General features: G+C 33.2%; 3 protein-coding genes across 6 annotated transcripts in view; all 3 read right to left on the bottom strand.

The window, feature by feature from the left end:
• LOC135138748 (uncharacterized) overlaps positions 1-22,384 on the bottom strand; it is a 140,947-nt gene that overhangs the window by 102,532 nt on the left and 16,031 nt on the right. The gene's annotated exons all lie outside the window — the stretch shown is intronic.
• Positions 2,425-3,536, bottom strand: LOC135138751 (uncharacterized). The gene is made up of 4 exons (XM_064068755.1): positions 3,368-3,536; positions 3,073-3,313; positions 2,886-3,019; positions 2,425-2,834 (listed from the first exon to the last, which is right to left on the bottom strand). The coding sequence occupies exons 1-4, from the start codon at positions 3,432-3,434 to the stop codon at positions 2,533-2,535; spliced, it is 744 nt and encodes a 247-aa protein (XP_063924825.1). The 5' UTR covers positions 3,435-3,536; the 3' UTR covers positions 2,425-2,532.
• Positions 3,612-5,083, bottom strand: LOC135138750 (terpene synthase-like). The gene is made up of 7 exons (XM_064068754.1): positions 4,835-5,083; positions 4,631-4,791; positions 4,428-4,575; positions 4,258-4,384; positions 4,058-4,203; positions 3,907-4,009; positions 3,612-3,858 (listed from the first exon to the last, which is right to left on the bottom strand). The coding sequence occupies exons 1-7, from the start codon at positions 4,859-4,861 to the stop codon at positions 3,629-3,631; spliced, it is 942 nt and encodes a 313-aa protein (XP_063924824.1). The 5' UTR covers positions 4,862-5,083; the 3' UTR covers positions 3,612-3,628.

Genomic DNA, 22,384 nt, shown 5'->3' with positions numbered 1-22,384 from the left:
ATCAAAATATCGTCAACATATATCTCTACTCCTTCTAGATTGAATATTTCTTTAAATCGTTCTTGAAATACTTCACTGGCTGTCACAATGCCAAATGGTAAGCGTTTGAATTTAAATCGGCCAAATGGTGTGCCAAAGGTGCATAAATTACTACTTGCCTCGTCTAATGGGATGTTCCAAAACCCACTGGCAGCGTCTAACGTTGTGAAAAATTTGGCTCCTTGTAGTTTGACTGTAATTTCATCAATGGTTGGAATTTTGTATTTATGTCGCTTAATTACCTTGTTCAAGTCTTTCGGATCCAGACATATCCTTAACGAATTATCTTGTTTGCGTACGATCACGAAGGAATTTAGCCAGTCGGTACTTGTTCCTACTCGTTCAATGATTCCCATCTTCGTTAAATCTTCTAAACATTTTTTGAATTTTTCTTCCAGAGCGAAAGGTATTTTTCTGATTGGGTGGACTACAGGTATAGCATTTGGTTCAATTTCAATTGTGTAAGGTTTACCGATAAGGCCAATACCACTGAAAACTTGTGAGAACTGGTTAACAACGTTAGAAGTTGAATTGATAATCGTGTTAATTGGATTAATTAAACCTAATTCTACAGACGTGGTAAAGCCAAGGAGAGAATTGCGCTGGCCCTTGATGACGTAGAATTGGGCTTTTACATGTTTATTTTTATATGAAATTGTTAACATGCATTTACCTAACACCTGGATTGGTTTATTATTATAGTCAAATAAAACTTCTGGACAGGTTGTAATGCAGTAAGAATTTAAATGGTGTAGACGAAATTTGTCAATGTGAATAATATTGGCTTCTGCCCCTGTGTCAATTTTGAAGGACGAGCTTACCTCATTAATGGTTACATCTAAAAACCAAGATTTATTTTTATTGTCATTAACAGAGTCAATTTGTAATTGATTTACATGAAAAGTGTCATTTTCGTCATTAACATCGGTGTTTTGAGAAATTAATTCATTAATCTTTTTATTTTTACTACGGCACATTATCGAGAAATGATTAAGACGTTTACAGGAGTTACAAATTTTCTTAAATGCAGGGCATGAATTTATTAAATGCGATTTCCCACAGTTGCGACAGTTTCTTATGAACTTATCTGAATTCGATCCGGTCCCGGCCCATTCCTGGAATTGTTGTCGAGTCGGTCCATGTTCTTTGTTTCTGAGCGCCGGCAAGTATGATGTACTTTTTCCAGAAGCGACGTTTGTCGGTGCACGTGTACTGAACTTATTCTGCACGTTGGCCTTGGGATTTCTGACGTCATGGATGGTTCTCGAGGAAAGTTCTTCACTTTGAATTTTTGTATTTTCCCATAGCAAACAACTGTCTATCACTTTCTGAAGAGGTTTATCTTCGTTTTGAAGTAGCTTTTCACGTAACATATTATCGTTCATCCCACAAATTAGTACTGTTTTTATTAAGTCGTCGGTTAATGTATCGAATTTACACTGCTTCGCACGTGTCTTGAGTTCCTTGATGAATTGTTCGAAGGTTTGATTTCCTTGTTTGAAAGTTAGAAATTTATAACGTTCGTAGGTTAGGTTTTGTTTCGGTATAAAATAATCGTCGAACTTCTGAAGGAGCACTTGAAGTTTGTCCTTTTCTTCGTCGTTGAATTTAAATGTGTCGTAGATAGAAAGAGCATCTTCTCCCAAAAAGTGTAATAGCTGTGCACATTGGACTCGTTCTGGTTTTTTGTTGGTTTCGCTAGCAATTAAATAGTTTTCAAATTTCTGCTTCCATCTCTTCCAATTTTCTGAGAGGTTGCCGGTCATGTCCATTGAATTTATTCCTTTGTCCATGTTGATGTCGAATTTGTAATTTGTTATTAGCACGTTGTTCAAAGATTCGTGAAACTGGTCACTTCGGTGATTTACGAGGATTCTTCTCCATTTCGCAGCGCCATGTCATGTGTTTGTATTTGGGAGCCGGGAAGGAAACAACTGTCTTCTCTGAAGGTCTCTATTTCACTGACTTGTTCTTACAAACATCTTAACACATGAAGGATATGCAACCAACAATACATATCTGTTACAACATACATAAATGAAAACGTAGATTGTTCAATATTTAATTTTGCACCCACTTCTTGTGATGTGGAAAGCACGTTTTCAAAACTTAAATGTGTTTTAAGCGATCAAAGGTGTAAATTTATAATCGAAAATTTAGAGAAATATATAGTTTGCTTTTGTAACTCATTTTAAATACCTGAATTAATATTTTATTTTATTGTTAAACGCGACTTAATTTAATTTGATCGCCATTTTTTTGCGATAACTTAGAATTAGTAGACGTAACTATAGATCGTTTGTTTATTTAATCATTTTTTTGTTTGTTACACAAAATATTTGTTTCTATAATGTTTTGTTTAATGTTTTTTTTAATATATATTTTTTTGATGTATGTTTTTTCGTTGAGCAAATATTTTTTCCTCCAGGTTTTTAACCTAAACTAAGATTTTTATAACCTATTTCGTCAATTTTGGGACCTAATTATTACCAACTAAAACCCATCAAATATTTCATGAACCGGGACTCTGTACAAGAAGTCGTTAAATATTTTCTCAAACACGTTAACGTACACCTGGAGAAAAGCTGCTTGCCAGAACTGCAAAATGTCTTCCCAATTTGCGTTAAACTGGGCAACAATGTCTTCGCTCAGTCGCTTGTTGTCGAACAAATTTCCATAATTGAAAGTTATATTTTGTGCTTCCATTATGAGTCGACTGTCAACGACTTTGTCATACTTCTCGTTCTGCCTCAAGTACGGTTCAAATTTGTATCTCATCTTGAACGTCGGACTTGCTAAAAATTGAAAATAATTTTCAAAGAATTGCGATTTACTAACTTATTTACTTAATGTTGCTTTCGCCACTGTGGACACATCCATAGGCAACACAATAAATCTGCCGCGTATTTGGTGCTCATACCCGAAAACTAGTTTGAAGAAGGTCATATTAAGCCACAAGACTTGGTTTTCAAAATCTAGTCTGAAATATTGTTCATTATTGTAAATTTGTTTGTTTAAATGGTCGATACTTACTCTGCTTTTGTTGTATTTATTTTCGTGAAACCGTGAATTTTAAAGTTGCTGTATTTTTGGCGAATGCAAGTGGTTTCGTTTCCAAATTCCACGAGTAAGTCTTTCGACACCAGCGGTTCCAGACTGGGCAAACCGTAATCGTCGAACGGCTTGTCTAACTGACTTACAGCATCTTGAATCGCTCTCGACAGGCACTGATTAAAGTCACTTTTTCTTTTATCGCACTTTGTGAAAGTGGAAGCTGCAATATAACGTAGTTACAAAAAACCAAAAACACATTTTGCTGAGTAATTACGAAGTGTTAAAGTAAAACACTGATGTATCAAAACCGTTGTAAATGTAAGCACTAGGAACTCTTTCATTTTCGTTTATATCTTCACAACTAAGTTTTTACTAGTAACGTTCTGGCTAAAGTTTAACCGGTCAGGTTATAGATTAATTATGCGTATATTATTATATAACATGATCGATAATGGATAACCTTGGTGTGAGAAATAGAAAAAAAGTAAAAATTATTATTATTAATTAACAAGGTTCAGACTTAGCAAAACACATTTTAGTCGCAACCATCATAATAAATTTCCGTTTCTAAATTATCCAATGCATTTTGAAGAACTCGTTCCATACACAGATTTTTCCCCAGATTGATTTTGTCTATGTCGGCGAGAATTCCACATCTCAACTCTTCCATTGCCTTCCGCGTCTGCTCGAAACTTCCAAAACTTTCCATTATGTCTACAAACAGTTTCTTACTTTCCACATCTAGTGGTCTTTGTTTTAGCAGATCTAAAAATAATGATAATTAAGCAAATAAAACGACATGAACTAATTTACCCAAGAGACGATGATCGTTCGGATGACTTTGAATAGCATGAATCATAGGAAAGTTGAATTTTCCCTCATCAAGATCGTCACACAGAATCCGAACGGTTGCGTACTAAAAAATTACATAAAAACAATAAAAACTCTTAATTTGGTTCGTTACCTTAGTACTGTGCAAATTTATATAGTCGTCGTATATCTGAAGAAATTCACCTATTTTGTCGCAAAGATCCACACTCAGTTCGATTGTATCGTTCTTGGCACACAGTTTCAACCACTGGACTCCCCATTTGAAGGAACTGGTACATTCTAAAACAGGAGCTTGTTTTTTTTTTACAAAAATTAATAAATAATTTAACTTACTGGCACGAACTAGGACTTTGAAATCGCAGAAACTAGGACACCTTTGAGAGTCTCTATAGTGGATTTCTAGTCCTTGCCCAGTGAAAAATCGAATACCCAACGTAACAAAGTCATCAAGAGCGATGTCCTAGACCAATACGTTAAAAACACAGGCAGCATAAAAACATTACCTTCCTGTTTTCTGCATAACAGAGTACATTTTGCATTATTAGAAACATCTTATGGACTGTAGCATGTACGGTTAGTGAAATTCCATAAACCATATGGGCTGAAGGAAGTCCTCTACGAAGTATCGTTCCGTCCAGAATATCATCAAGTCTGGGAAAACTTCATCAATTAAAGTAATTAAGCTATGAGTACAACGTAAAATTACACAATAAGCACATCGTATAAGCTACTTCCAATATCGTTAAAGACTTTGAGTGCGTCTTGGGGGCACTTAACCCAAACATTACAAGAAAAAATGGATTGTTTAAAAATGTTACGATTTTCTGGGCCCACTTGTAGAGTGTGTCCCAAAGGTCGTGATAATATCTGCAATAAATAATTTATTAAGTTCACTTTTGTGGCTACGTACTTCTTCGTCTTTGGTGCTTGCTGCCATCTTCAGCGATTCTTGGTGTCTTTTTGATATAAACGCGTAAATTGTTTTTCACCAAGAGCCGGTTTATACAGGGCTTTCATAAATGATTCTAAGGGCGTAGTTGGCCATGGATTTCAAAAATGCCGCTTTGCTGAAATTGTCTCATTTGACAGTTCTCACTTGTCATTGTGCTTGTCATTTGTAACCTGTCACTTAAAATCATCGCCTTTATTGTTCTACCACTTTCCAAGTGTGATTTACAGTAATTCTCGTTGATCCAAGTTTAAAACAACAAAATAGCCTTTCTCAAGGCTCTTGGTGCTTGCGTGCGAAAACTTTGTGCTCGAAGCGAAGACCGTGAAAATGGTTTATTCGGTTGAGCAAAACACTTTCATCGTTATGTCTTATTATCGCAATGGGACATTCGTAGACGGAGCGTGGCTGTATTCTGTAGCCGCTTGTAAGCAAGAATATCTGGCCAATTACCCTGATTTGGAAATTCAAGAAACATCATTAGAGGCTCACATTAGAGATGTCATCAACAGATTTGTTCGCACTGGCAATGTCAACAAAGGGAAATCTTCTGGGAGACCTGCAGTATCTGAGGAAGTTGTTGATGATTTGAGAGAAAGACTCGAGCAGAATCCCCAAAGATCTTTGACAAGATTATCTCAACAGTCAGGAGTTCCCGTAACCACATGTCACAAAGTAGTGAAAAAACGATTGCATATGCATCCTTACAAAATAACTACTGTGCAACAACTTTTACCAATAGATCCTCCACGCCGCGTAGAATATTGCAATTGGTTTCAGAATACTTTTCATGATGACGGGTTACTGGACCTTACATTTTTTAGTGATGAAGCATGGTTTCATTTATCTGGCTATGTCAATTCGCAAAATTTTAGAATTTGGTCCGCGGAAAATCCACATGTTTTTGTAGAGACGCCTCTTCATCCTTTAAAAATTGGAGTATGGTTGGCAGTTTCTCGTAGACGAATATATGGACCTATTTTCTTTCATGATACTATGACTGGAGAGAGGTATAGGCAACAGATTTTGGAACCATTTATTCAACAACTTGATGACGAAGAGCTGCAGTTAGGGTACTTTCAACAGGACGGCGCGACTGCACACACTGCACGTGCTACATTGGAATATTTACAACAACATTATGACGATCGTGTAATAAGTTTAGGAGTGCAGCATGCATTTCCACCACGTTCCCCAGATCTTACGCCATTGGACTTTTCAATATTTGGATATTTGAAAGACAAAGTGTTTCAACGGCAAATGAATAACTTGGCAGAGTTGCAACATGAAATTGAACGATGGGTTCAAAGCATTGATGGAAGGATGTTACAGAACATTTTTGAAAGTAAGAAAAAGAGAGTGAATATGTGCCTTGAACTAAATGGTGAACATTTTCAACATTTACTGTGATGTTTAACCACAATAAATTTGTTTGTTTATTCCATTATGAATTATTTTTATTTTTAACAACAAATTGACTATCAAGAATGTTGGAGTTCCGCGCATGAGGGTAACAAATTACGCCTGCGTAATTTCAAATGTTCAAATTCTATGTGGGTGACCTAATTTTGCATTGAAACGAATCTGTACACAAAAAAAAAACAACAAAAAAAATCACACTACGTTCTAAATACCTATTTATTATGTACAATAAAATTTTTGATAGAACTGAATGAAATCTCAAACCGTAAAAACTCTGATTATCCGTGTCCGTTCACCCATCTGGTGGTCCTTGATTTTATATGACTCTACGATGAGGGTTTAGAAGCTACCCAGCAGTCAAAGTTATATTTGGATTTTTATCTTTTACGTTTATACATTTTCGTTGAATATGTACTTTTGTGGCGGGAAGTGAAATATTAATTTTGTAATATACTATTGTTTTGTGGCTAATTAAAGAATTTCGTGTAATTTTTATGAAAAGGACAATGGACAGATAAAGTTCGATTAGTTTATTAAGTAAAAACAAGCACTAGACATGACAAAACATATTTCAGTATGAGCATCCAAAAGTTTGAAGTGTTAACAAAATGTGCTTATTGTGTGAAATAATTTCAAGTACAAATCGACATCTAAGATATTTTCATGGCGACAATTTCAAAAATATTAAAAACTAGCAGAATAATTTGTCCGCTATGCTTTGAAAACTTTCAGCGTTTCCACTTATTAACGAATCATTTCAACATCGTTTATAACATTGAGTTGGAAGTAAAGGATCTACAATTTAAGAAAACGGGAGATTTTTTTTACACGAAAAGCAGATTTAGAGTTAAAAACTAATTCTTTTATATGACGAATTATTATTTTCTACTATGAATGTCAGAAATAATCTAGCAAATTCTGTTAGTAAATGTAATATACGAGCTCCTAAAATTAGTGGCAGTATCAAAATGCAAGGAGTCTGTCCTTCACGAATTACAGCTCACTTTGATCATTCTTCCTCAGTGGTACTTGTTCAGTTTATTGCTATTCATGTTGTTCATCACAATGATCTTCGCTGTTAACCCCTGACTACAAAAGAAACGACATATCTAGTTGAACAAATTCGCACTGGTGTAACACACGAAAAAATAATTGAAACTGTTAAAAATCTAGAACTCAGTTCATATACCAGATTTAATCTTCTGACTATGAAAGACATTCCCCACATTGCAGAAAAAATAATATATCTGGTAAATGAAGTAAGGAAAATCTTGTGCATCAGAACATGAAAAATTCCACAAAAATGACTGCATTAGCTTCCATGTACAGTGGGCTGGAGTATATGTTAAAAAAATATGGCGCCAAAATCATTTGTGTAGATGGCACACATGGGACAAACCTCTATGACATTGAATTGACCACAAGTCCATGTGTTAGATGATAAAAATATTGATTATCCAGTAACATTTATTCTGTCCAACTGAAAGGACACCAACATATAAGAGGTTCTGGTTGGTGAAATAAAATCATTAATATCGGTTTTGGTACCCAATTATTTCATGACAGATGATAGTTACAGCTACATATTGGATTGCCTGGAACAATAAATCAGATTCTTACAAAATTAGATTATGTATTAAAAGAAACAGATGAAAATAAATTTATAAGACTGAAGCAAGAGCTGATTAAATTTTTGGTAAAAAGTAAATTTGTGAATTATTTAAACACTTACTACTTTCAAAATAAAGAGCGCATGAAGTCATGGGCCCAGTGTTATCAAAAGAACGCAGGCATTAACACCAACATGCACGCCAAATCTTTGCACAGATCTTTGAAATACAAATATTTTGGTGGTAAACCAATAGAGGGCTGGAAACATATTTAGACACTTTGAAGAAACTACTGAAGGATACATCTTGGTCAAGAATTTCATCTACTTTATGACTTACAGCTATTCACCATGACCTTTTGGTCAGTAAGTCCCATAAACTTGCCACCCAGATAAGTTTTGATAATGTACCTAAAGAATCTGCTGTAAAACATTTAATGCACTCACAAACCAAAACTAACTTTCATGAAGTAGAACTGATGGATAGGAAATGTAGTTATCAGACATTAAAATGCGTTGTTTGTCAAATTTGTATACACCATTAAAGATACTCTTGCTCTGAGTTCTTAATCAAAAATCATCTTTCTAAGCACATGCATCTGGTGTCCATGTATATAAAGGCATATTTAACCACCAAAGGCCCTTGGTCCCACTGGTCATCAATGCGCCTTCAACTTCTGAAAAACAGTTTGAAAATGAACTACATTTGCGCTTATCTAACTCCGTAACATCGCGCAGAACACGCGCTTCTCGATTTCGCACAAACTGTTTGTGCAAAGCTCTTCTACAGCATCTTTTGATCACGTTCCTCATCTTCAAATGTTATGCAAATGCTTCCTTTTGCCACAAAAATTTGTTAAATTTCGTATTCGTGCATTCTTTAATTGCAGCATTGCAGCCGTTGCTAACATAACCTAACTTTTTATGGGCACCAACGCGTGCTAACTTTTTGAAAGGACACACGGGCGCTTCGCCTCCTGCACTTCATTACAAATATACTCCTAAACGTGGAACTTCTTTTTCCGTGGATGATTTAGTTATTGGAATTTGTGCGTGTGTATATCAACAGCCAACCAAAAATTTCACTTGTTATCGCCAGTATCGCCTTGTTATGTCAGTCACATGTGTATTGACGCATGCGTTTTCGATATTTAATCATGAAGCATTTAGGCAACCAGTTATACAGATGCATGTGGTGCTTGTCGTGCCCAAGGACACATTTAGTAAAGTACACATAAAGCGAAAGGCGGCACACATCCATAACCTACTGCGACCCTATAATCATTTATGAAAACCCTGTACAAGCTCAATTAAAAATATTTAATTGCGATTGCGATTTTTAACACTGTGTTAAAGTACCACGTGACGGACTCTACGCCAATCAGACGTCGCTAAATGTCTCGTTAAATGTGTGATTAACTTAATCGAAATTAAACTTTTATACAAACTGGCTTTTACTAATATGTTATGAGTACTACGCTAATCAAACGTCAGACTTTAATCTCATTTAAAGGATCTAATAAACTGGTTCAGTTTTTTTAAAATAGAGTACATGATTTTACACTTATAAGACATTTGGAACGTATGCAAAAAACGTTTTTATTTATGCTGTGTGCTCTATAACAAGAATAGTCGCGATTTAATCAACGCTGACGACCTTTAATTTTTAATTACTTTAGATTTGTGGCAACTGATTACAATAATAAAGATGTTTCGGGTCGGTTTTGGCCTTTGATGTTATCAGTTGGTACAATAACTGCGTCGATATTTTTATTAATTCTGCTGCTATAATTACGAACATATTAGAACACTCATGATTAAGACTCGGATAATATGCAAAATGCATATTTGTATTCTTTGTGTCTCCATTTAACTCTCGGTTTGAATAAATGCAACTTTTTAGATGTCTTTTATTTGTGAACGAATCTTCGTCGCACCGAATAATGTTTTCAAAAAATATAATTCTACCTCTTGGCTTCTTATTGGTAGCCTCTCTATAAAGCTCCTGCCGTCCGGCAAAAATTTCTATTCTTATCCTAAACATGGAGATTTTAAGATGTTTTAATTTTTCGAATTTACGATTTTTGATTTCTCAATTTCTTGAAACTTCAGCTTCAGGATTTTTCAATTATTTGACACTTCAAATTTTATTTGCAATTTTTTTGGTTATTTCATTTCTCGATTTCCTGACTTTACAATGTTTAGATTTTTTGGTTTTTCAATTCTCCAGTTTCTCAATTTTTCAATTTTTCCAATTTCTGGTTACTGATTTTTCCATTTTTTGGTTTTTCGACTTTTCGATGTTTCAGTTTTGAGATTTTAAATTATTTTAAGATTATATTTCGATTTTTCGATTTCTTGATTTATTGCTTTTTCGATTTTTCGATTTTTCGGTTTTTCCAATTTTTCTATTTTTGAAAATTTTGATGTTAGTCCAGTCATTTTAGGAAAAAAAAGGGATCAACCTCGGAATGAGAGATAATAAGCTGAATTTTTGTATATACCTTAATTTTGGCGTTTTAAAAGTTGTCTCAAAAGTCTCATAAAATCTCGTGTCTGCGTCGTCAGTTATTCAAGGTCAAAGATCAAGAAAAACAGTTTTTTGCGATTATCTCGGTTTCTATTGCTCCAATGATGTTAACATTTATTATCATAATTGTAGAGCACAAAGTTTGGGACAAATTTTATTTGAAACATTTTTTCATGCGCTCAATCGTTTATGAGATAGAGGTCAGTGAGCGCGCAGCGCTCAACCATACGTACTGTAATGCAATCAACCGTAAATATCTGTGAATACTGTCTTGAATTTTGAATAATTTGTATTATTTATCAATTAATACATTGTATTTAAACATTCTACATATTTTCAATATATTCATTGAGTAATACTTACCTACTTTGTGTAATTAAAAACTCATTTAATGAAATACTTATTGTATTGCTCAATTTATTTATATCTTTAAAATGTGTAAGATTTTAAATACTTATTTTTTTATCATGATTATGGAAGGTCTGGAAACAACGATTCAGGGCACCGAAGATGATGACGATGAAGAAGAAGAAAATTAATACTTTTGTTTTTTAAATATTAAAGATTTATAGATTTTCACTGCAATTCAATTTCAATCGTAAGAAATGTACAACTGCTAAACAAAGCTAAAATTAAAATATATTAACTCATTTTACTTCCTTAAAATTTACTTTGAAAAAATTAATATAACTTTAAGATATATAATAATATAACAAGTATAATATATTATCTAATATCTAAAAACTTACACATTTGAAAGATAAAGTACTTAATTATTTTTCTACTTAAAATCTACTTTCAATAAATTAAGATAAACCTACAATAAGTATTTCATTTAAAGAGTTTTTAATTCCACAAAGTAGGTAAGTATAATTAAATGAATGTATTGAAAATATGTAAAATGCTATTAAATACAATGTATTAATTGATAAATAATACAAATTATTCAAAATTCAAGATAGTATTCACAGATATTCACGGTTGATTGCATTACAGTACGTATGGATGAACGCTGCGCGCTCACTGCCCTCTATCTCAAAAACGATTGAGTGCATCAAAAAATGTTTCAAATAAAATTTGTCCCAAATTTTGTGCTCTACAATTACAATGTTAACTTCATTGGAGCAATAGAAACCGAGATAATCGCAAAAAACTGTTTTTCTCGACCTTTGACCTTGAATAACTGACGACGCAGACACGAGATTTTATGAGACTTTTGAGACAACATTTAGAACGCTAAAATTAAGGTATATACGAAAATTCAGCTTATTATCTCTCATTCCGAGGTTGATCGCTAATTTGACTGGACTATGTTTCGATTTTTCGGGATTTAAAATTTTCGATTTTTATATTTTAGATTTTTCTATTATTCTATTTCTCGATTTATCGAGATTTTGAAATTTCGATTCTTGATTGTTCAATTTCTCGATTTTTTGACTTTTCAATTTTTCGATTTTTCGATTTTTTTAAATTTTAAATTGTTCAATTTTTCAATTTTCAGCTTTTCGATTTTTCGGTTTTAGCCCAATTGATTTTTTCAATTTTTCAATTTTGGCCCAATTCAAATTCTCAGTTCTTCGATTTTCCGACTTCTCGACATTTTTCGAGTTCTCGATCTTTTGATATTTCAATTTCTGGATATTCCGTTTTTGAATATCACATTTGGTACATTTTTGTATTTCTCGGTTTTTCGATTTCTCAATTTCTTTATTTTCCGATTTCTCAATTTCTCTGTATCAATTTTTCGACTCTTCAATTTTTTTAATTCTTTAATTTTTCAATTTTTTAATTTTTCAATTTTTTTATTTTTCAATTTTTGATGTTTTAAATTTTCAAATTTTTCATTTTTCAATTTTTCGATTAATTGATTTTTTGATATTTCCATTTCTCCATTTCTCGACTTTTCAATATCTCGATTTTTCACTTTTTCATTTTTTCAATTTTTCGATTTTCTAGTTCTTTAATTTTTGAATTTTTCAATGTTTCAGTTTTGGAATTTTTCAGTTTTTCGATTTTTCAATTTTTCTTTTTCCATATTTAAGTTTTGAGGTTTTCCAATATTTCATTTTTTCTATTTTTTGATTTTCCGACTTCCCGACTTTTCCATTTCTCAATTTCTCGATCTTTTGATGTTTCAATTTCACGATGTTTTATTTTTGAATACCTATAACATTGTGTACATTTCTCTATTTCTCGGTTTTTCGAATTTTCGGTTTTTTGATTTCTCAGTCTTTCAACTTCTGATTTCTCAATATTTAGGTATTTCACTTTTGGGATTTTGCAGTTTTTTATTCTTCAATTGTTGGATTTTTCAATTTTTTATTTCTTGGATATTCAATATTTCGATTACTCAGTTTTGGATATTTCAGTGTTGGGACCTTTCAATTTTTCGATTTTTTAAATTTTCGTTTTCTCGATTCATTCATTTTTCGATTTTTCAATTATCCCATGTTTCAATTTTACGATTTTACAGTTCTTCAACTCTTCAATTTTTTTAATTTTAAATTTTAAATTTAATTAATTTTTGACGTTTTAAATTTTTTAATTTTCGATTTTTCAATTTCTCCATTAATTGATTTTTTGATTTTTTTCATTTCTCCATTTCTCCACTATTTAACGTCTCGATTTATCACTTTCTCAATTTTTCAATTTCTTGGTTTTTAATTTTAAATTTTTCAATTTTTCAATTTTTAGCTTTACGATTTTTCAATTTTTCGACCATATATTTTCTATATTAAATTTTTCAGTTTTTCAATTTTTGACGTTTCAAGTGTTCAAAATTTGGATTTTTCAATTATCCGATTAATTGATTTTTTATTTCTCCATTTCTCATTTCTTTTTCATTTTATCAATTTTTCGATTCTCCGACTTCTCGATTTTTCCATTTCTCGTTATCTCTATCTTTTAATGTTTCAGTTTTTCTATGTTTCGTTTTTGAATATTACATTGTGTACATTTTACTATTTTTTTTAGATTAAATATTTAAAATTTTTGTCGTTTTAAATTTTGAAATGTTCGATTTTTCAATTTTCCGATTTTTTGATTTTTCCATTTCTCCATTTCCCAACTTTTTAATGTCTCAATTTTTCATTTTTCATTTTTTGAATTTTTCGATGTTTCAATTTTACCATTTTTTTTATTAAATTTTTCAATTTTTGTCCTTCTGTATTTTCAAATTTTCGATTTTTCAATCTCCCGATTTTTTTATTTTTCCATTTCCCCATTTCTCGATTTTTCAGTTTTTCAATTTTTGAATTTTTCGATTCTTCCATTTTTTTTTCAATTGTTCCATATTTCAGTTTTGGGAGTTTCCAATATTTCAGTTCTTCAATTTTTCTATTTTTCGAATTTCCAACTTCTCGACTTTTTCATTTCTCGATTTCTCGATCTTTTGATCTTTCAATTTCTCAATGTTTCGTTTTTCCCTATATTTCCAATGCAGCTTTTTTATCCTTCAATTGTTCGATTTTTCAATTTCTCATTTCCTGGATTTTCAATATCTCGATTACTTAATTTTCGATTCCTCGGTGTTGAGACCTTTCAATTCTTCGATTTTTCAAATTCTAGATTTTTTCATTTTGCGATTTCTCAATTTTCCGATGATTTCAATTTTTCGACTCTTCAAGTTTTTTAATTTTAAATTTTAGAATTTTTCAATTCTTGGCGTTTTAAATTTTCTAATTTTCGATTTTTCAATTTCTCGGTTAATTGATTTTTGATTTCTCCATTTCTCCATTTCTCTAATTTTCAATGTCTGGATTTTTCATTTTTTCAATTTTTCAATATTTTTTGATTTAAAATTTTTCAATTTTTCAATTTTTTGCTTTTCGATTTTTCGTTTTTGTCCAAATTGATTTTCTCGATTTCTTCATTTTTGGATTTTTCAATTTTACGACTTTTCAATTTTTCAACCCTATAATTTTTTCAGTTTTGGGACTTTTCCAATATTTCAGATCTTCAGTTTTGCTATTTTTCGATTTTTAAATTTTAGATTTTTGAATTTCTCAATTTTTTCACATTTCAATTTTGGGAAGTTTTGAATTCTGCATTTTGAAATTTTCGGATATTTTAATTTTTCGATTTTTTTAATGTTTGAGTTGCTCCATCCTTCGTTTTTTCAGATGTTTGATTTCTCGATTTTACAAATTTAGTTTCTCAATTTTTCAATATTTCTTCAGTTTTGAGATTTTTCGACTCTTCAATTTTTCGATTTTCAAATGTTGCAATTTTTGACGTTTCTAAATTTTTAATTTTTCGTTTTCCCAATTTCTACGTTAATTGATTTTCTGATTTTCCCTTTCACCGACTTTTCAATGTTTTGATTTTTTAGTTTTCCAATTGTTCAATTTCTCCATTTTTCAATTTTTCAAATTTCTCATTTTTCGATTTCTCAATTTTTCGATGTTTCAGTTTTTCGATGCTTCAGTTTTGGGATTTTTCGATTTCTGCATTTTGAATTTCCGGATATTTTAATGTTTCGACTTTTGGAACTTCGATTTTTCGGTTTTTCAATATCTCAGTTTTTAAAATTTTTGATTGTTCGATTTTTAAATTTCTCGATTTATGGATGTTCCAATGTTTCAACTTTTCGATTGTTCAATCTGTGGATATACCGATTTTTCAGTTTTTCGATTTTTCGAAAAGCATTTTTTCCGTTCATTGCCTGCTTTAAATATATTTCGGCAGAACCTCTCAAATTTTGCTCCTTGATATTGTTTAATTTTCTGTATTGGGGTAATCCCGTTTAGTAACAAAAAAAATTGACAGAGGAAAGATCTGGTGAGCAAGCTGGCTATTGCGCTAATAGGAAAACTGAATTTATCAAATATGAAGAACCGCAACTAAACTCTGTCTTGTGCGATTTTTATTTATTTATCGTTATTTTTATCATTTGTGAAGGTGACATATAGGAATCATTGGTCATAGTACATGATAATTTACGGACAATTAATATACAAACCTGGTTTTTTAAACCTAAGGAAGGCATAATAACGTTACCATTAACAACGTCGCCACGAAAATGAAACAGTTCGTAGTCTTTACATTCTTGTCGGTTTTGGTACATCAGTATTTTTGTGTAACCCTTTGTAAATTACTCAAAAAAGCGTATAGTTTTTTTTCTAAATACAGTATGTTACAGCTTCCACATTCACAAAGTGCGATACAAGAAAAAGTGACTTTCATCAATGTCTGTCGAAGGCTATTCAAGACGCCATAAGCCAGTTAGAATTCGGGGATGAAACCACTTGTATGAAACAAAAATTCACTAATTTTAAAATTAACGGTTTGACGAAAATAAATACAACAAAAGCAGAGTAAGTATTGGATACCTAACTAAATAGACGAATAAAATTCATCGACAAGGTTTTAGGGTTCATTTTGAAAATCAATTCATCTGGATAAATATTACCTTTTTTGAACTAATTTTCGAATACAATCACGAAATGCGCGGCAAAGTTATGGTGTTACCTATAGATGCATCAGTAGTCGAAAGAGCAACTTTTAGTAATAAGTACCCTGAACCCGAAATTTTGGAAATTATTTTCGAAATTTTGCAGTCAATCCAACGTTCAGAATGAGGTACAAATTTGAGCAGTTCGTGAAGCAGAAGCAGAGGTATGACAGAGTTGTTGACAGTCAATTGATAATTGAGGCACAAAATCTAACACAAGCAATTCTTCCTAAAATGTATATACCTGCCGCACCGGGATAGACGATTACCGGACATGGTCATAAAAACATCGTAAGCCGATATTGAAGAATAATAATTTATGACAGGTTGCCGACAACAGACCTTCAGCACAGAATAATCATTTCCCGTATTCTTTTGGAATATTAATTTTAATGCTGGAGATAATTATTAAATATACTCAAACACAATTTGGACACTGTAGTATGGGAATAAAAACAAAAAAAAAATATTCTTTTTAAGCGTATGTAATAAATATTGCACAATTTGCGACACATCAAACAGCGAAGCGATGGCCTAAGTATTTGCAGGAAAAAAGAAAAGATTTTTCAATCTTGAATAACTATGCTGCAGTAAAATGTTTATTTTTTAAATTTAATACCACAATCCCTTCTTCTGCACCTGTTGAACGGGTGTTTAGTAGCGGAAACCAAATTCTGACACGAAGAAGAAATAATTTAGGTGACAATACGTTCGAAATGTTAATTTAAAAAAATTCATTAAACAATACATAAAAAAAACATAAACATGTTTTCAGTTATTTTATTCGACAAAGCTTCAAAAAGTATCTGTTTTCTTGTATCTGTATTTAGATACATTTCGAAAAAATCGAAAACAATCTGTATCTAGATATTTTTATCTTCCATATATCTATATCTGTATCTAGATACTTTTAAAAGTATCTGTCCCCAACACTGAGCCTCCCATGTTTTACTGTCGGACAAATTGACACCAAGATGGCTATAAACTGTGGAAATTGTCGAATTTTATATTTTTTGTGTGTTAAGAAAAACGAGATTAAGCTAAATGCTCGATTACGTTTTTCATCTGGCAATGTTTATACTGTCAAAGATATAACTTAAATATTTAGGTACATGATTTATTTGGCTTCAAGCAACTTTTTTCATAATTGAGTAGAAAATCCAAGTTTTCGAGAAGGGAGACAGTTAATTTGATATATTTCCAACACTCCTGCTCAGAGTTTTCAAGAATAAGAAAATCATCAAGATATAATAATAATAATAATAATAAATTCTATTCAGCCATCAAGGTCGTGAATATACGACATCGGCATTGTCCAGGGCCGGATCAAAGAATCTTCGGGCCTGAGGCGCAAAAAATACTGGGCCCCTGGCCTCTTTCATCTTGACATTATTAGTTTTAATTTTTACTTTCCGAGCGTAAGAGAAAGAAGTATTGTCCGTCGATCGACTCTCTACTCTTACGTTTTCTCGACCTTTCATAACCCCTAGAATACGAAGAAATAGGTCTCTCTGTTCCGTCTGTCTGTCTGTCTATCTGCTGTCACGGATTTTTATTAGACAGATAATCTCCGAAACTACTGGGTCGATTGTTGTCAAATTTTTTAACATGACTTTAACAAAAACCAAAAACAACCTAAAGTAATGAATTAGGGAACCTAAATTATTAAGCATTAATTTGAACTTAAGTTATGAGTTGCTGTCGGGCCCTTGTCTCCCCGGGCCCTGAGGCGCGCGCCTCATGCGCCTCATATATAATCCAGCGCTGGCATTGTCACAACATACAAAGAGTTAAAAGTGTCAATAGTGTCATACAAATATATACACATACATACATTTTTACAGTACAATATAGACGTTAACATCGATTCAGTACCTCATCAAAGCTATAATACTCTTTATCTATTAAATATTTTTTTAGTTCCCATTTGAATTTATTTGTTTCGCGTATATTTATTATAGTTGATGGCAAATAATTATATGCGAGAATTGCTCTATAATGTGGGCCTTTTTCAAAGCAACGGGTTTTATGTTTGGGCACGCTAAGATAAGCATTACCTCTTGTGGTCATCCGAGAGTAAAGATCCCTGTTTTTTTCAAAACTGGTTTCATTAGATCTTACATACATTATTAATTTAAACATATAGAGGGAGGTTACTGTCATTATGCCAAGTTTTTTAAAAAAAGATCTACATGATTCTTTACTTGGTAAATCAAGTATAATTCTTAAAAATCTCTTCTGGGTTATAAAGACTTTGTTCCACTCAGATGATATGTATCAGAAAACAATGCCATAAGAAATAATGGACTGTACGTAAGCGTAGTAGATTTGCATAAGACTTGCAATGGGAAAGTATTACGATGAATATGTTACCCGTAAAAAGCAAAGACCGGTACCGGGCTTATCCAGACTGGTGTAATGATAAAGGCGTTCCAAATATTGGCTCCGAAAACGTCATATTGGCTTATTTTGCCCAGTTGAAAAAAGACAAAAAGCCCTCGACGCTATGGGCACATTATTCAATGTTGAGTGCAACCTTGAACATAAAGGATAATATTGACATCTCGAAAAACGCCAAATTAATAGCGTTCTTGAAACAACAAAATATTGGCTATCAGCCAAAAAAATCGAGTGTGTTCACAAAAGAAAATATGGAAAAGTTCCTAAAAAACGCCCCATTGGAGTTTCTTCCCCATAAGGTATAAACTGTAAGTAACAACCAAAATTCTTGCATTAAACTATTCATTTTTCCAGGCTGCTTTGATTATTGGTGTCTCAGGAGCATGTAGAAGCGACGAACTCTTTAAAATGAATAAGAAAGATGTGGATGTACAAGAAGAAAAAGTAATCGTTTTTATTCCCCATACTAAAACATACCAACCACGATCATTCATAATAATTGAGAAAGATTGGATGCGGATTATAAAAGAATATATTCAACTTACATCAAAGGTGGAGAATGAGCGATTTTTCCTTCAAGTGCGGCAGGCAAAAGCTACAAAACAACCGTATGGCCACAATTCAATTGCGCAATTCCCCAAAAAAATTGCCACTTATCTAAATTTAAACAACGTGATTACATACACAGGACACTGCTTTAGACGCACAGCTGCGACTTTGGTAGCGGACAATGGGGGAGGAGACATCCTCGATGTGAAAAAATTAGGAGGTTCCAGTCAAGTGCCGTAGCAGAGGGCTATGTGGACACTTGCTTAAACAGTCGGATTAAGATTGCAAACATGCTATCAACATCCATTCACAAATTCAATTTTTCAAGAGAAAACTTGCAACAGGGGATTTCTTTAAACATTACAGGCCACGATAATGCCACCTTCAATTTCCACTTTACTGGACATTCTAATTCTAATAATAATGTTCATGTTCAAATGCTGTAATTTTTGTTATTTGTTATTCTTGTATTCTAACCCATTGACCTATTTATAATTGGACTGCACGTTGCTCTTTGGAAACCGTATAAGTCATTGATCTAATAAAGGAGTGGATGGAGCCTTGTATACGTTTCCATACGCGAGCGAGTGTAATCAACACAAGAAAGAAATAGCAAGAGTTGTTATGCATCAGTGGGAAAAAAACGGCTGACCACGTAGCACGTGCTGGGTGGCAAAAAACGCTTCATTTGAACGGGAATTAATACGTTTTCTTATGAATTTGTTCAAACAATCAATTATAACAAACGCTTGTTAATGAAAACTATATTTTTACAGTTTACATTAAAATTATGTGTAATATGAAACAACAAAAATCATGTTAAGTGGTGGAGATAGTCTTTTAATAAAATGAAGTGTATACAGAATCTACAATATATTACGAATTCAGTTAATACAATAATCTTTTACAAGTTAACTAATCTTGTAGTGTATGTTTATTGGTAAATCTGAAATTTTTAGGATCCTACAATTAATTAAACTTTCGATAAAAGTGACAGGGTGCCTAATTAAATTAAACATATTAAATTGTGTGGAATTTTCTAGTAAAATCTATTTTCTAAATCCACGTACAAATAATTAAAACAATAATCAATAGATATAAAATTCCCTCTTTTTGTAGCAACAATCCTTTTTTTCGTAACTCGGAATGTTCAAGGAATCTAACAAAATTTTTAAATTATATTACGAGTCTCATTCTTCGAGATTACATCGTAGTACCGCTACTTTGACTAGATCCAACCACAAGCTTTAGAGAATAAATTTAAAATTTCGGCTTCCCGCCGCCTGCTCCTACGCCGCACCCTAGCGGCTAATCGTCATAACGTTTTTTGTGCTAGAATAAACCACATGTTTGAGGATTTAATTCTATCAAGAAATTAATTGTTTATTCAAGAATTATTGTTCTTTATTGTCTTTGGGACGAAAATTACAGTAAGATCATGGGGAAAAACGCAGCAGAGAAAGAGATGAGGAGAGCAATTGCGAGAAGCGGATTAAGAGGTTAGAAAGAGTGGTGCAGTGTCTGACGGACACATTTATAAAATCACTCGATAAAAATAACACGACGTCAGGACTCTATAGGATGAGACCTTGACGGGCGTCTAGGCTGGTGAATTTTGCAGGTAGGAGGCAATAACAACCAGTGCATAAAATTTTCAGCTGCCATTTGGGGAAAAATTAATGAATTATTTGAGACCTTGACGGGCGTCCAGGCTGGGGAATTTTGCACGTAGGAGGCGATAACAACCAGTGCATAAAATTTTCATCTGGCATTAGGAGAAAAATTAATTAATTATTTGAGACCTTGAGGGGGTCCAGGCTGGTGAATTTTGCACGTAGGAGGCAATAACAACCAGTGCATAAAATTTTCATCCGGCATTAGGGGAAAAATTAATGAATTATTTGAGACCTTGACGGGCGTCCAGGCTGGTGAATTTTGCACGTAGGAGGCAATAACAACCAGTGCATAAAATTTTCATCCGACATTAGGGGAAAAATTAATTAATGATGAGACCTTGACGGGCGTCCAGGCTGGTGAATTTTGCACGTAGGAGGCAATAACAACCAGTGCATAAAATTTTCATCCGGCATTAGGGGAAAAATTAATTAATTATTTGAGACCTTGACGGGCGTCCAGGCTGGTGAATTTTGCACGTAGGAGGCAATAACAACCAGTGCATAAAATTTTCATCCGACATTAGGGGAAAAATTAATTAATGATGAGACCTTGACGGGCGTCCAGGCTGGTGAATTTTGCACGTAGGAGGCAATAACAACCAGTGCATAAAATTTTCATCCGGCATTAGGGGAAAAATTAATTAATTATTTGAGACCTTGACGGGCGTCCAGGCTGGTGAATTTTGCACGTAGGAGGCAATAACAACCAGTGCATAAAATTTTCATCCGACATTAGGGGAAAAATTAATTAATGATGAGACCTTGACGGGCGTCCAGGCTGCTGAATTTTGCACGTAGGAGGCAATAACAACCAGTGCATAAAATTTTCATCCGGCATTAGGGGAAAAATTAATTAATTATTTGAGACCTTGACGGGCGTCCAGGCTGGTGAATTTTGCACGTAGGAGGCAATAACAACCAGTGCATAAAATTTTCATCCGACATTAGGGGAAAAATTAATTAATGATGAGACCTTGACGGGCGTCCAGGCTGCTGAATTTTGCACGTAGGAGGCAATAACAACCAGTGCATAAAATTTTCATCCGGCATTAGGTGAAAAATTAATTAATTATTTCAGACCTTGACGGGCGTCCAGGCTGGTGAATTTGCACGTAGGAGGCAATAACAACCAGTGCATAAAATTTTCATCCGGCATTAGGGGAAAAATTAATGAATTATTTGAGACCTTGACGGGCGTCCAGGCTGGTGAATTTTGCACGTAGGAGGCAATAACAACCAGTGCATAAAATTTTCATCCGACATTAGGGGAAAAATTAATTAATGATGAGACCTTGACGGGCGTCCAGGCTGGTGAATTTTGCACGTAGGAGGCAATAACAACCAGTGCATAAAATTTTCATCCGGCATTAGGGGAAAAATTAATTAATTATTTGAGACCTTGACGGGCGTCCAGGCTGGTGAATTTTGCACGTAGGAGGCAATAACAACCAGTGCATAAAATTTTCATCCGACATTAGGGGAAAAATTAATTAATGATGAGACCTTGACGGGCGTCCAGGCTGGTGAATTTTGCACGTAGGAGGCAATAACAACCAGTGCATAAAATTTTCATCCGGCATTAGGGGAAAAATTAATTAATTATTTGAGACCTTGACGGGCGTCCAGGCTGGTGAATTTTGCACGTAGGAGGCAATAACAACCAGTGCATAAAATTTTCATCCGACATTAGGGGAAAAATTAATTAATGATGAGACCTTGACGGGCGTCCAGGCTGCTGAATTTTGCACGTAGGAGGCAATAACAACCAGTGCATAAAATTTTCATCCGGCATTAGGGGAAAAATTAATTAATTATTTGAGACCTTGACGGGCGTCCAGGCTGGTGAATTTTGCACGTAGGAGGCAATAACAAC

This window comes from Zophobas morio, unplaced genomic scaffold, assembly GCF_036711695.1.
Source record: "Zophobas morio isolate AGI-343-1 ecotype UQ-CSIRO unplaced genomic scaffold, CSIRO_AGI_Zmor_V1 ptg000030l, whole genome shotgun sequence".
Classification (NCBI taxonomy): Eukaryota; Metazoa; Arthropoda; class Insecta; order Coleoptera; family Tenebrionidae; genus Zophobas; species Zophobas morio.
The sequence above is the reverse complement of the archived record's forward strand: the minus strand, read 5'-3'. Positions and strand labels throughout refer to the sequence as shown.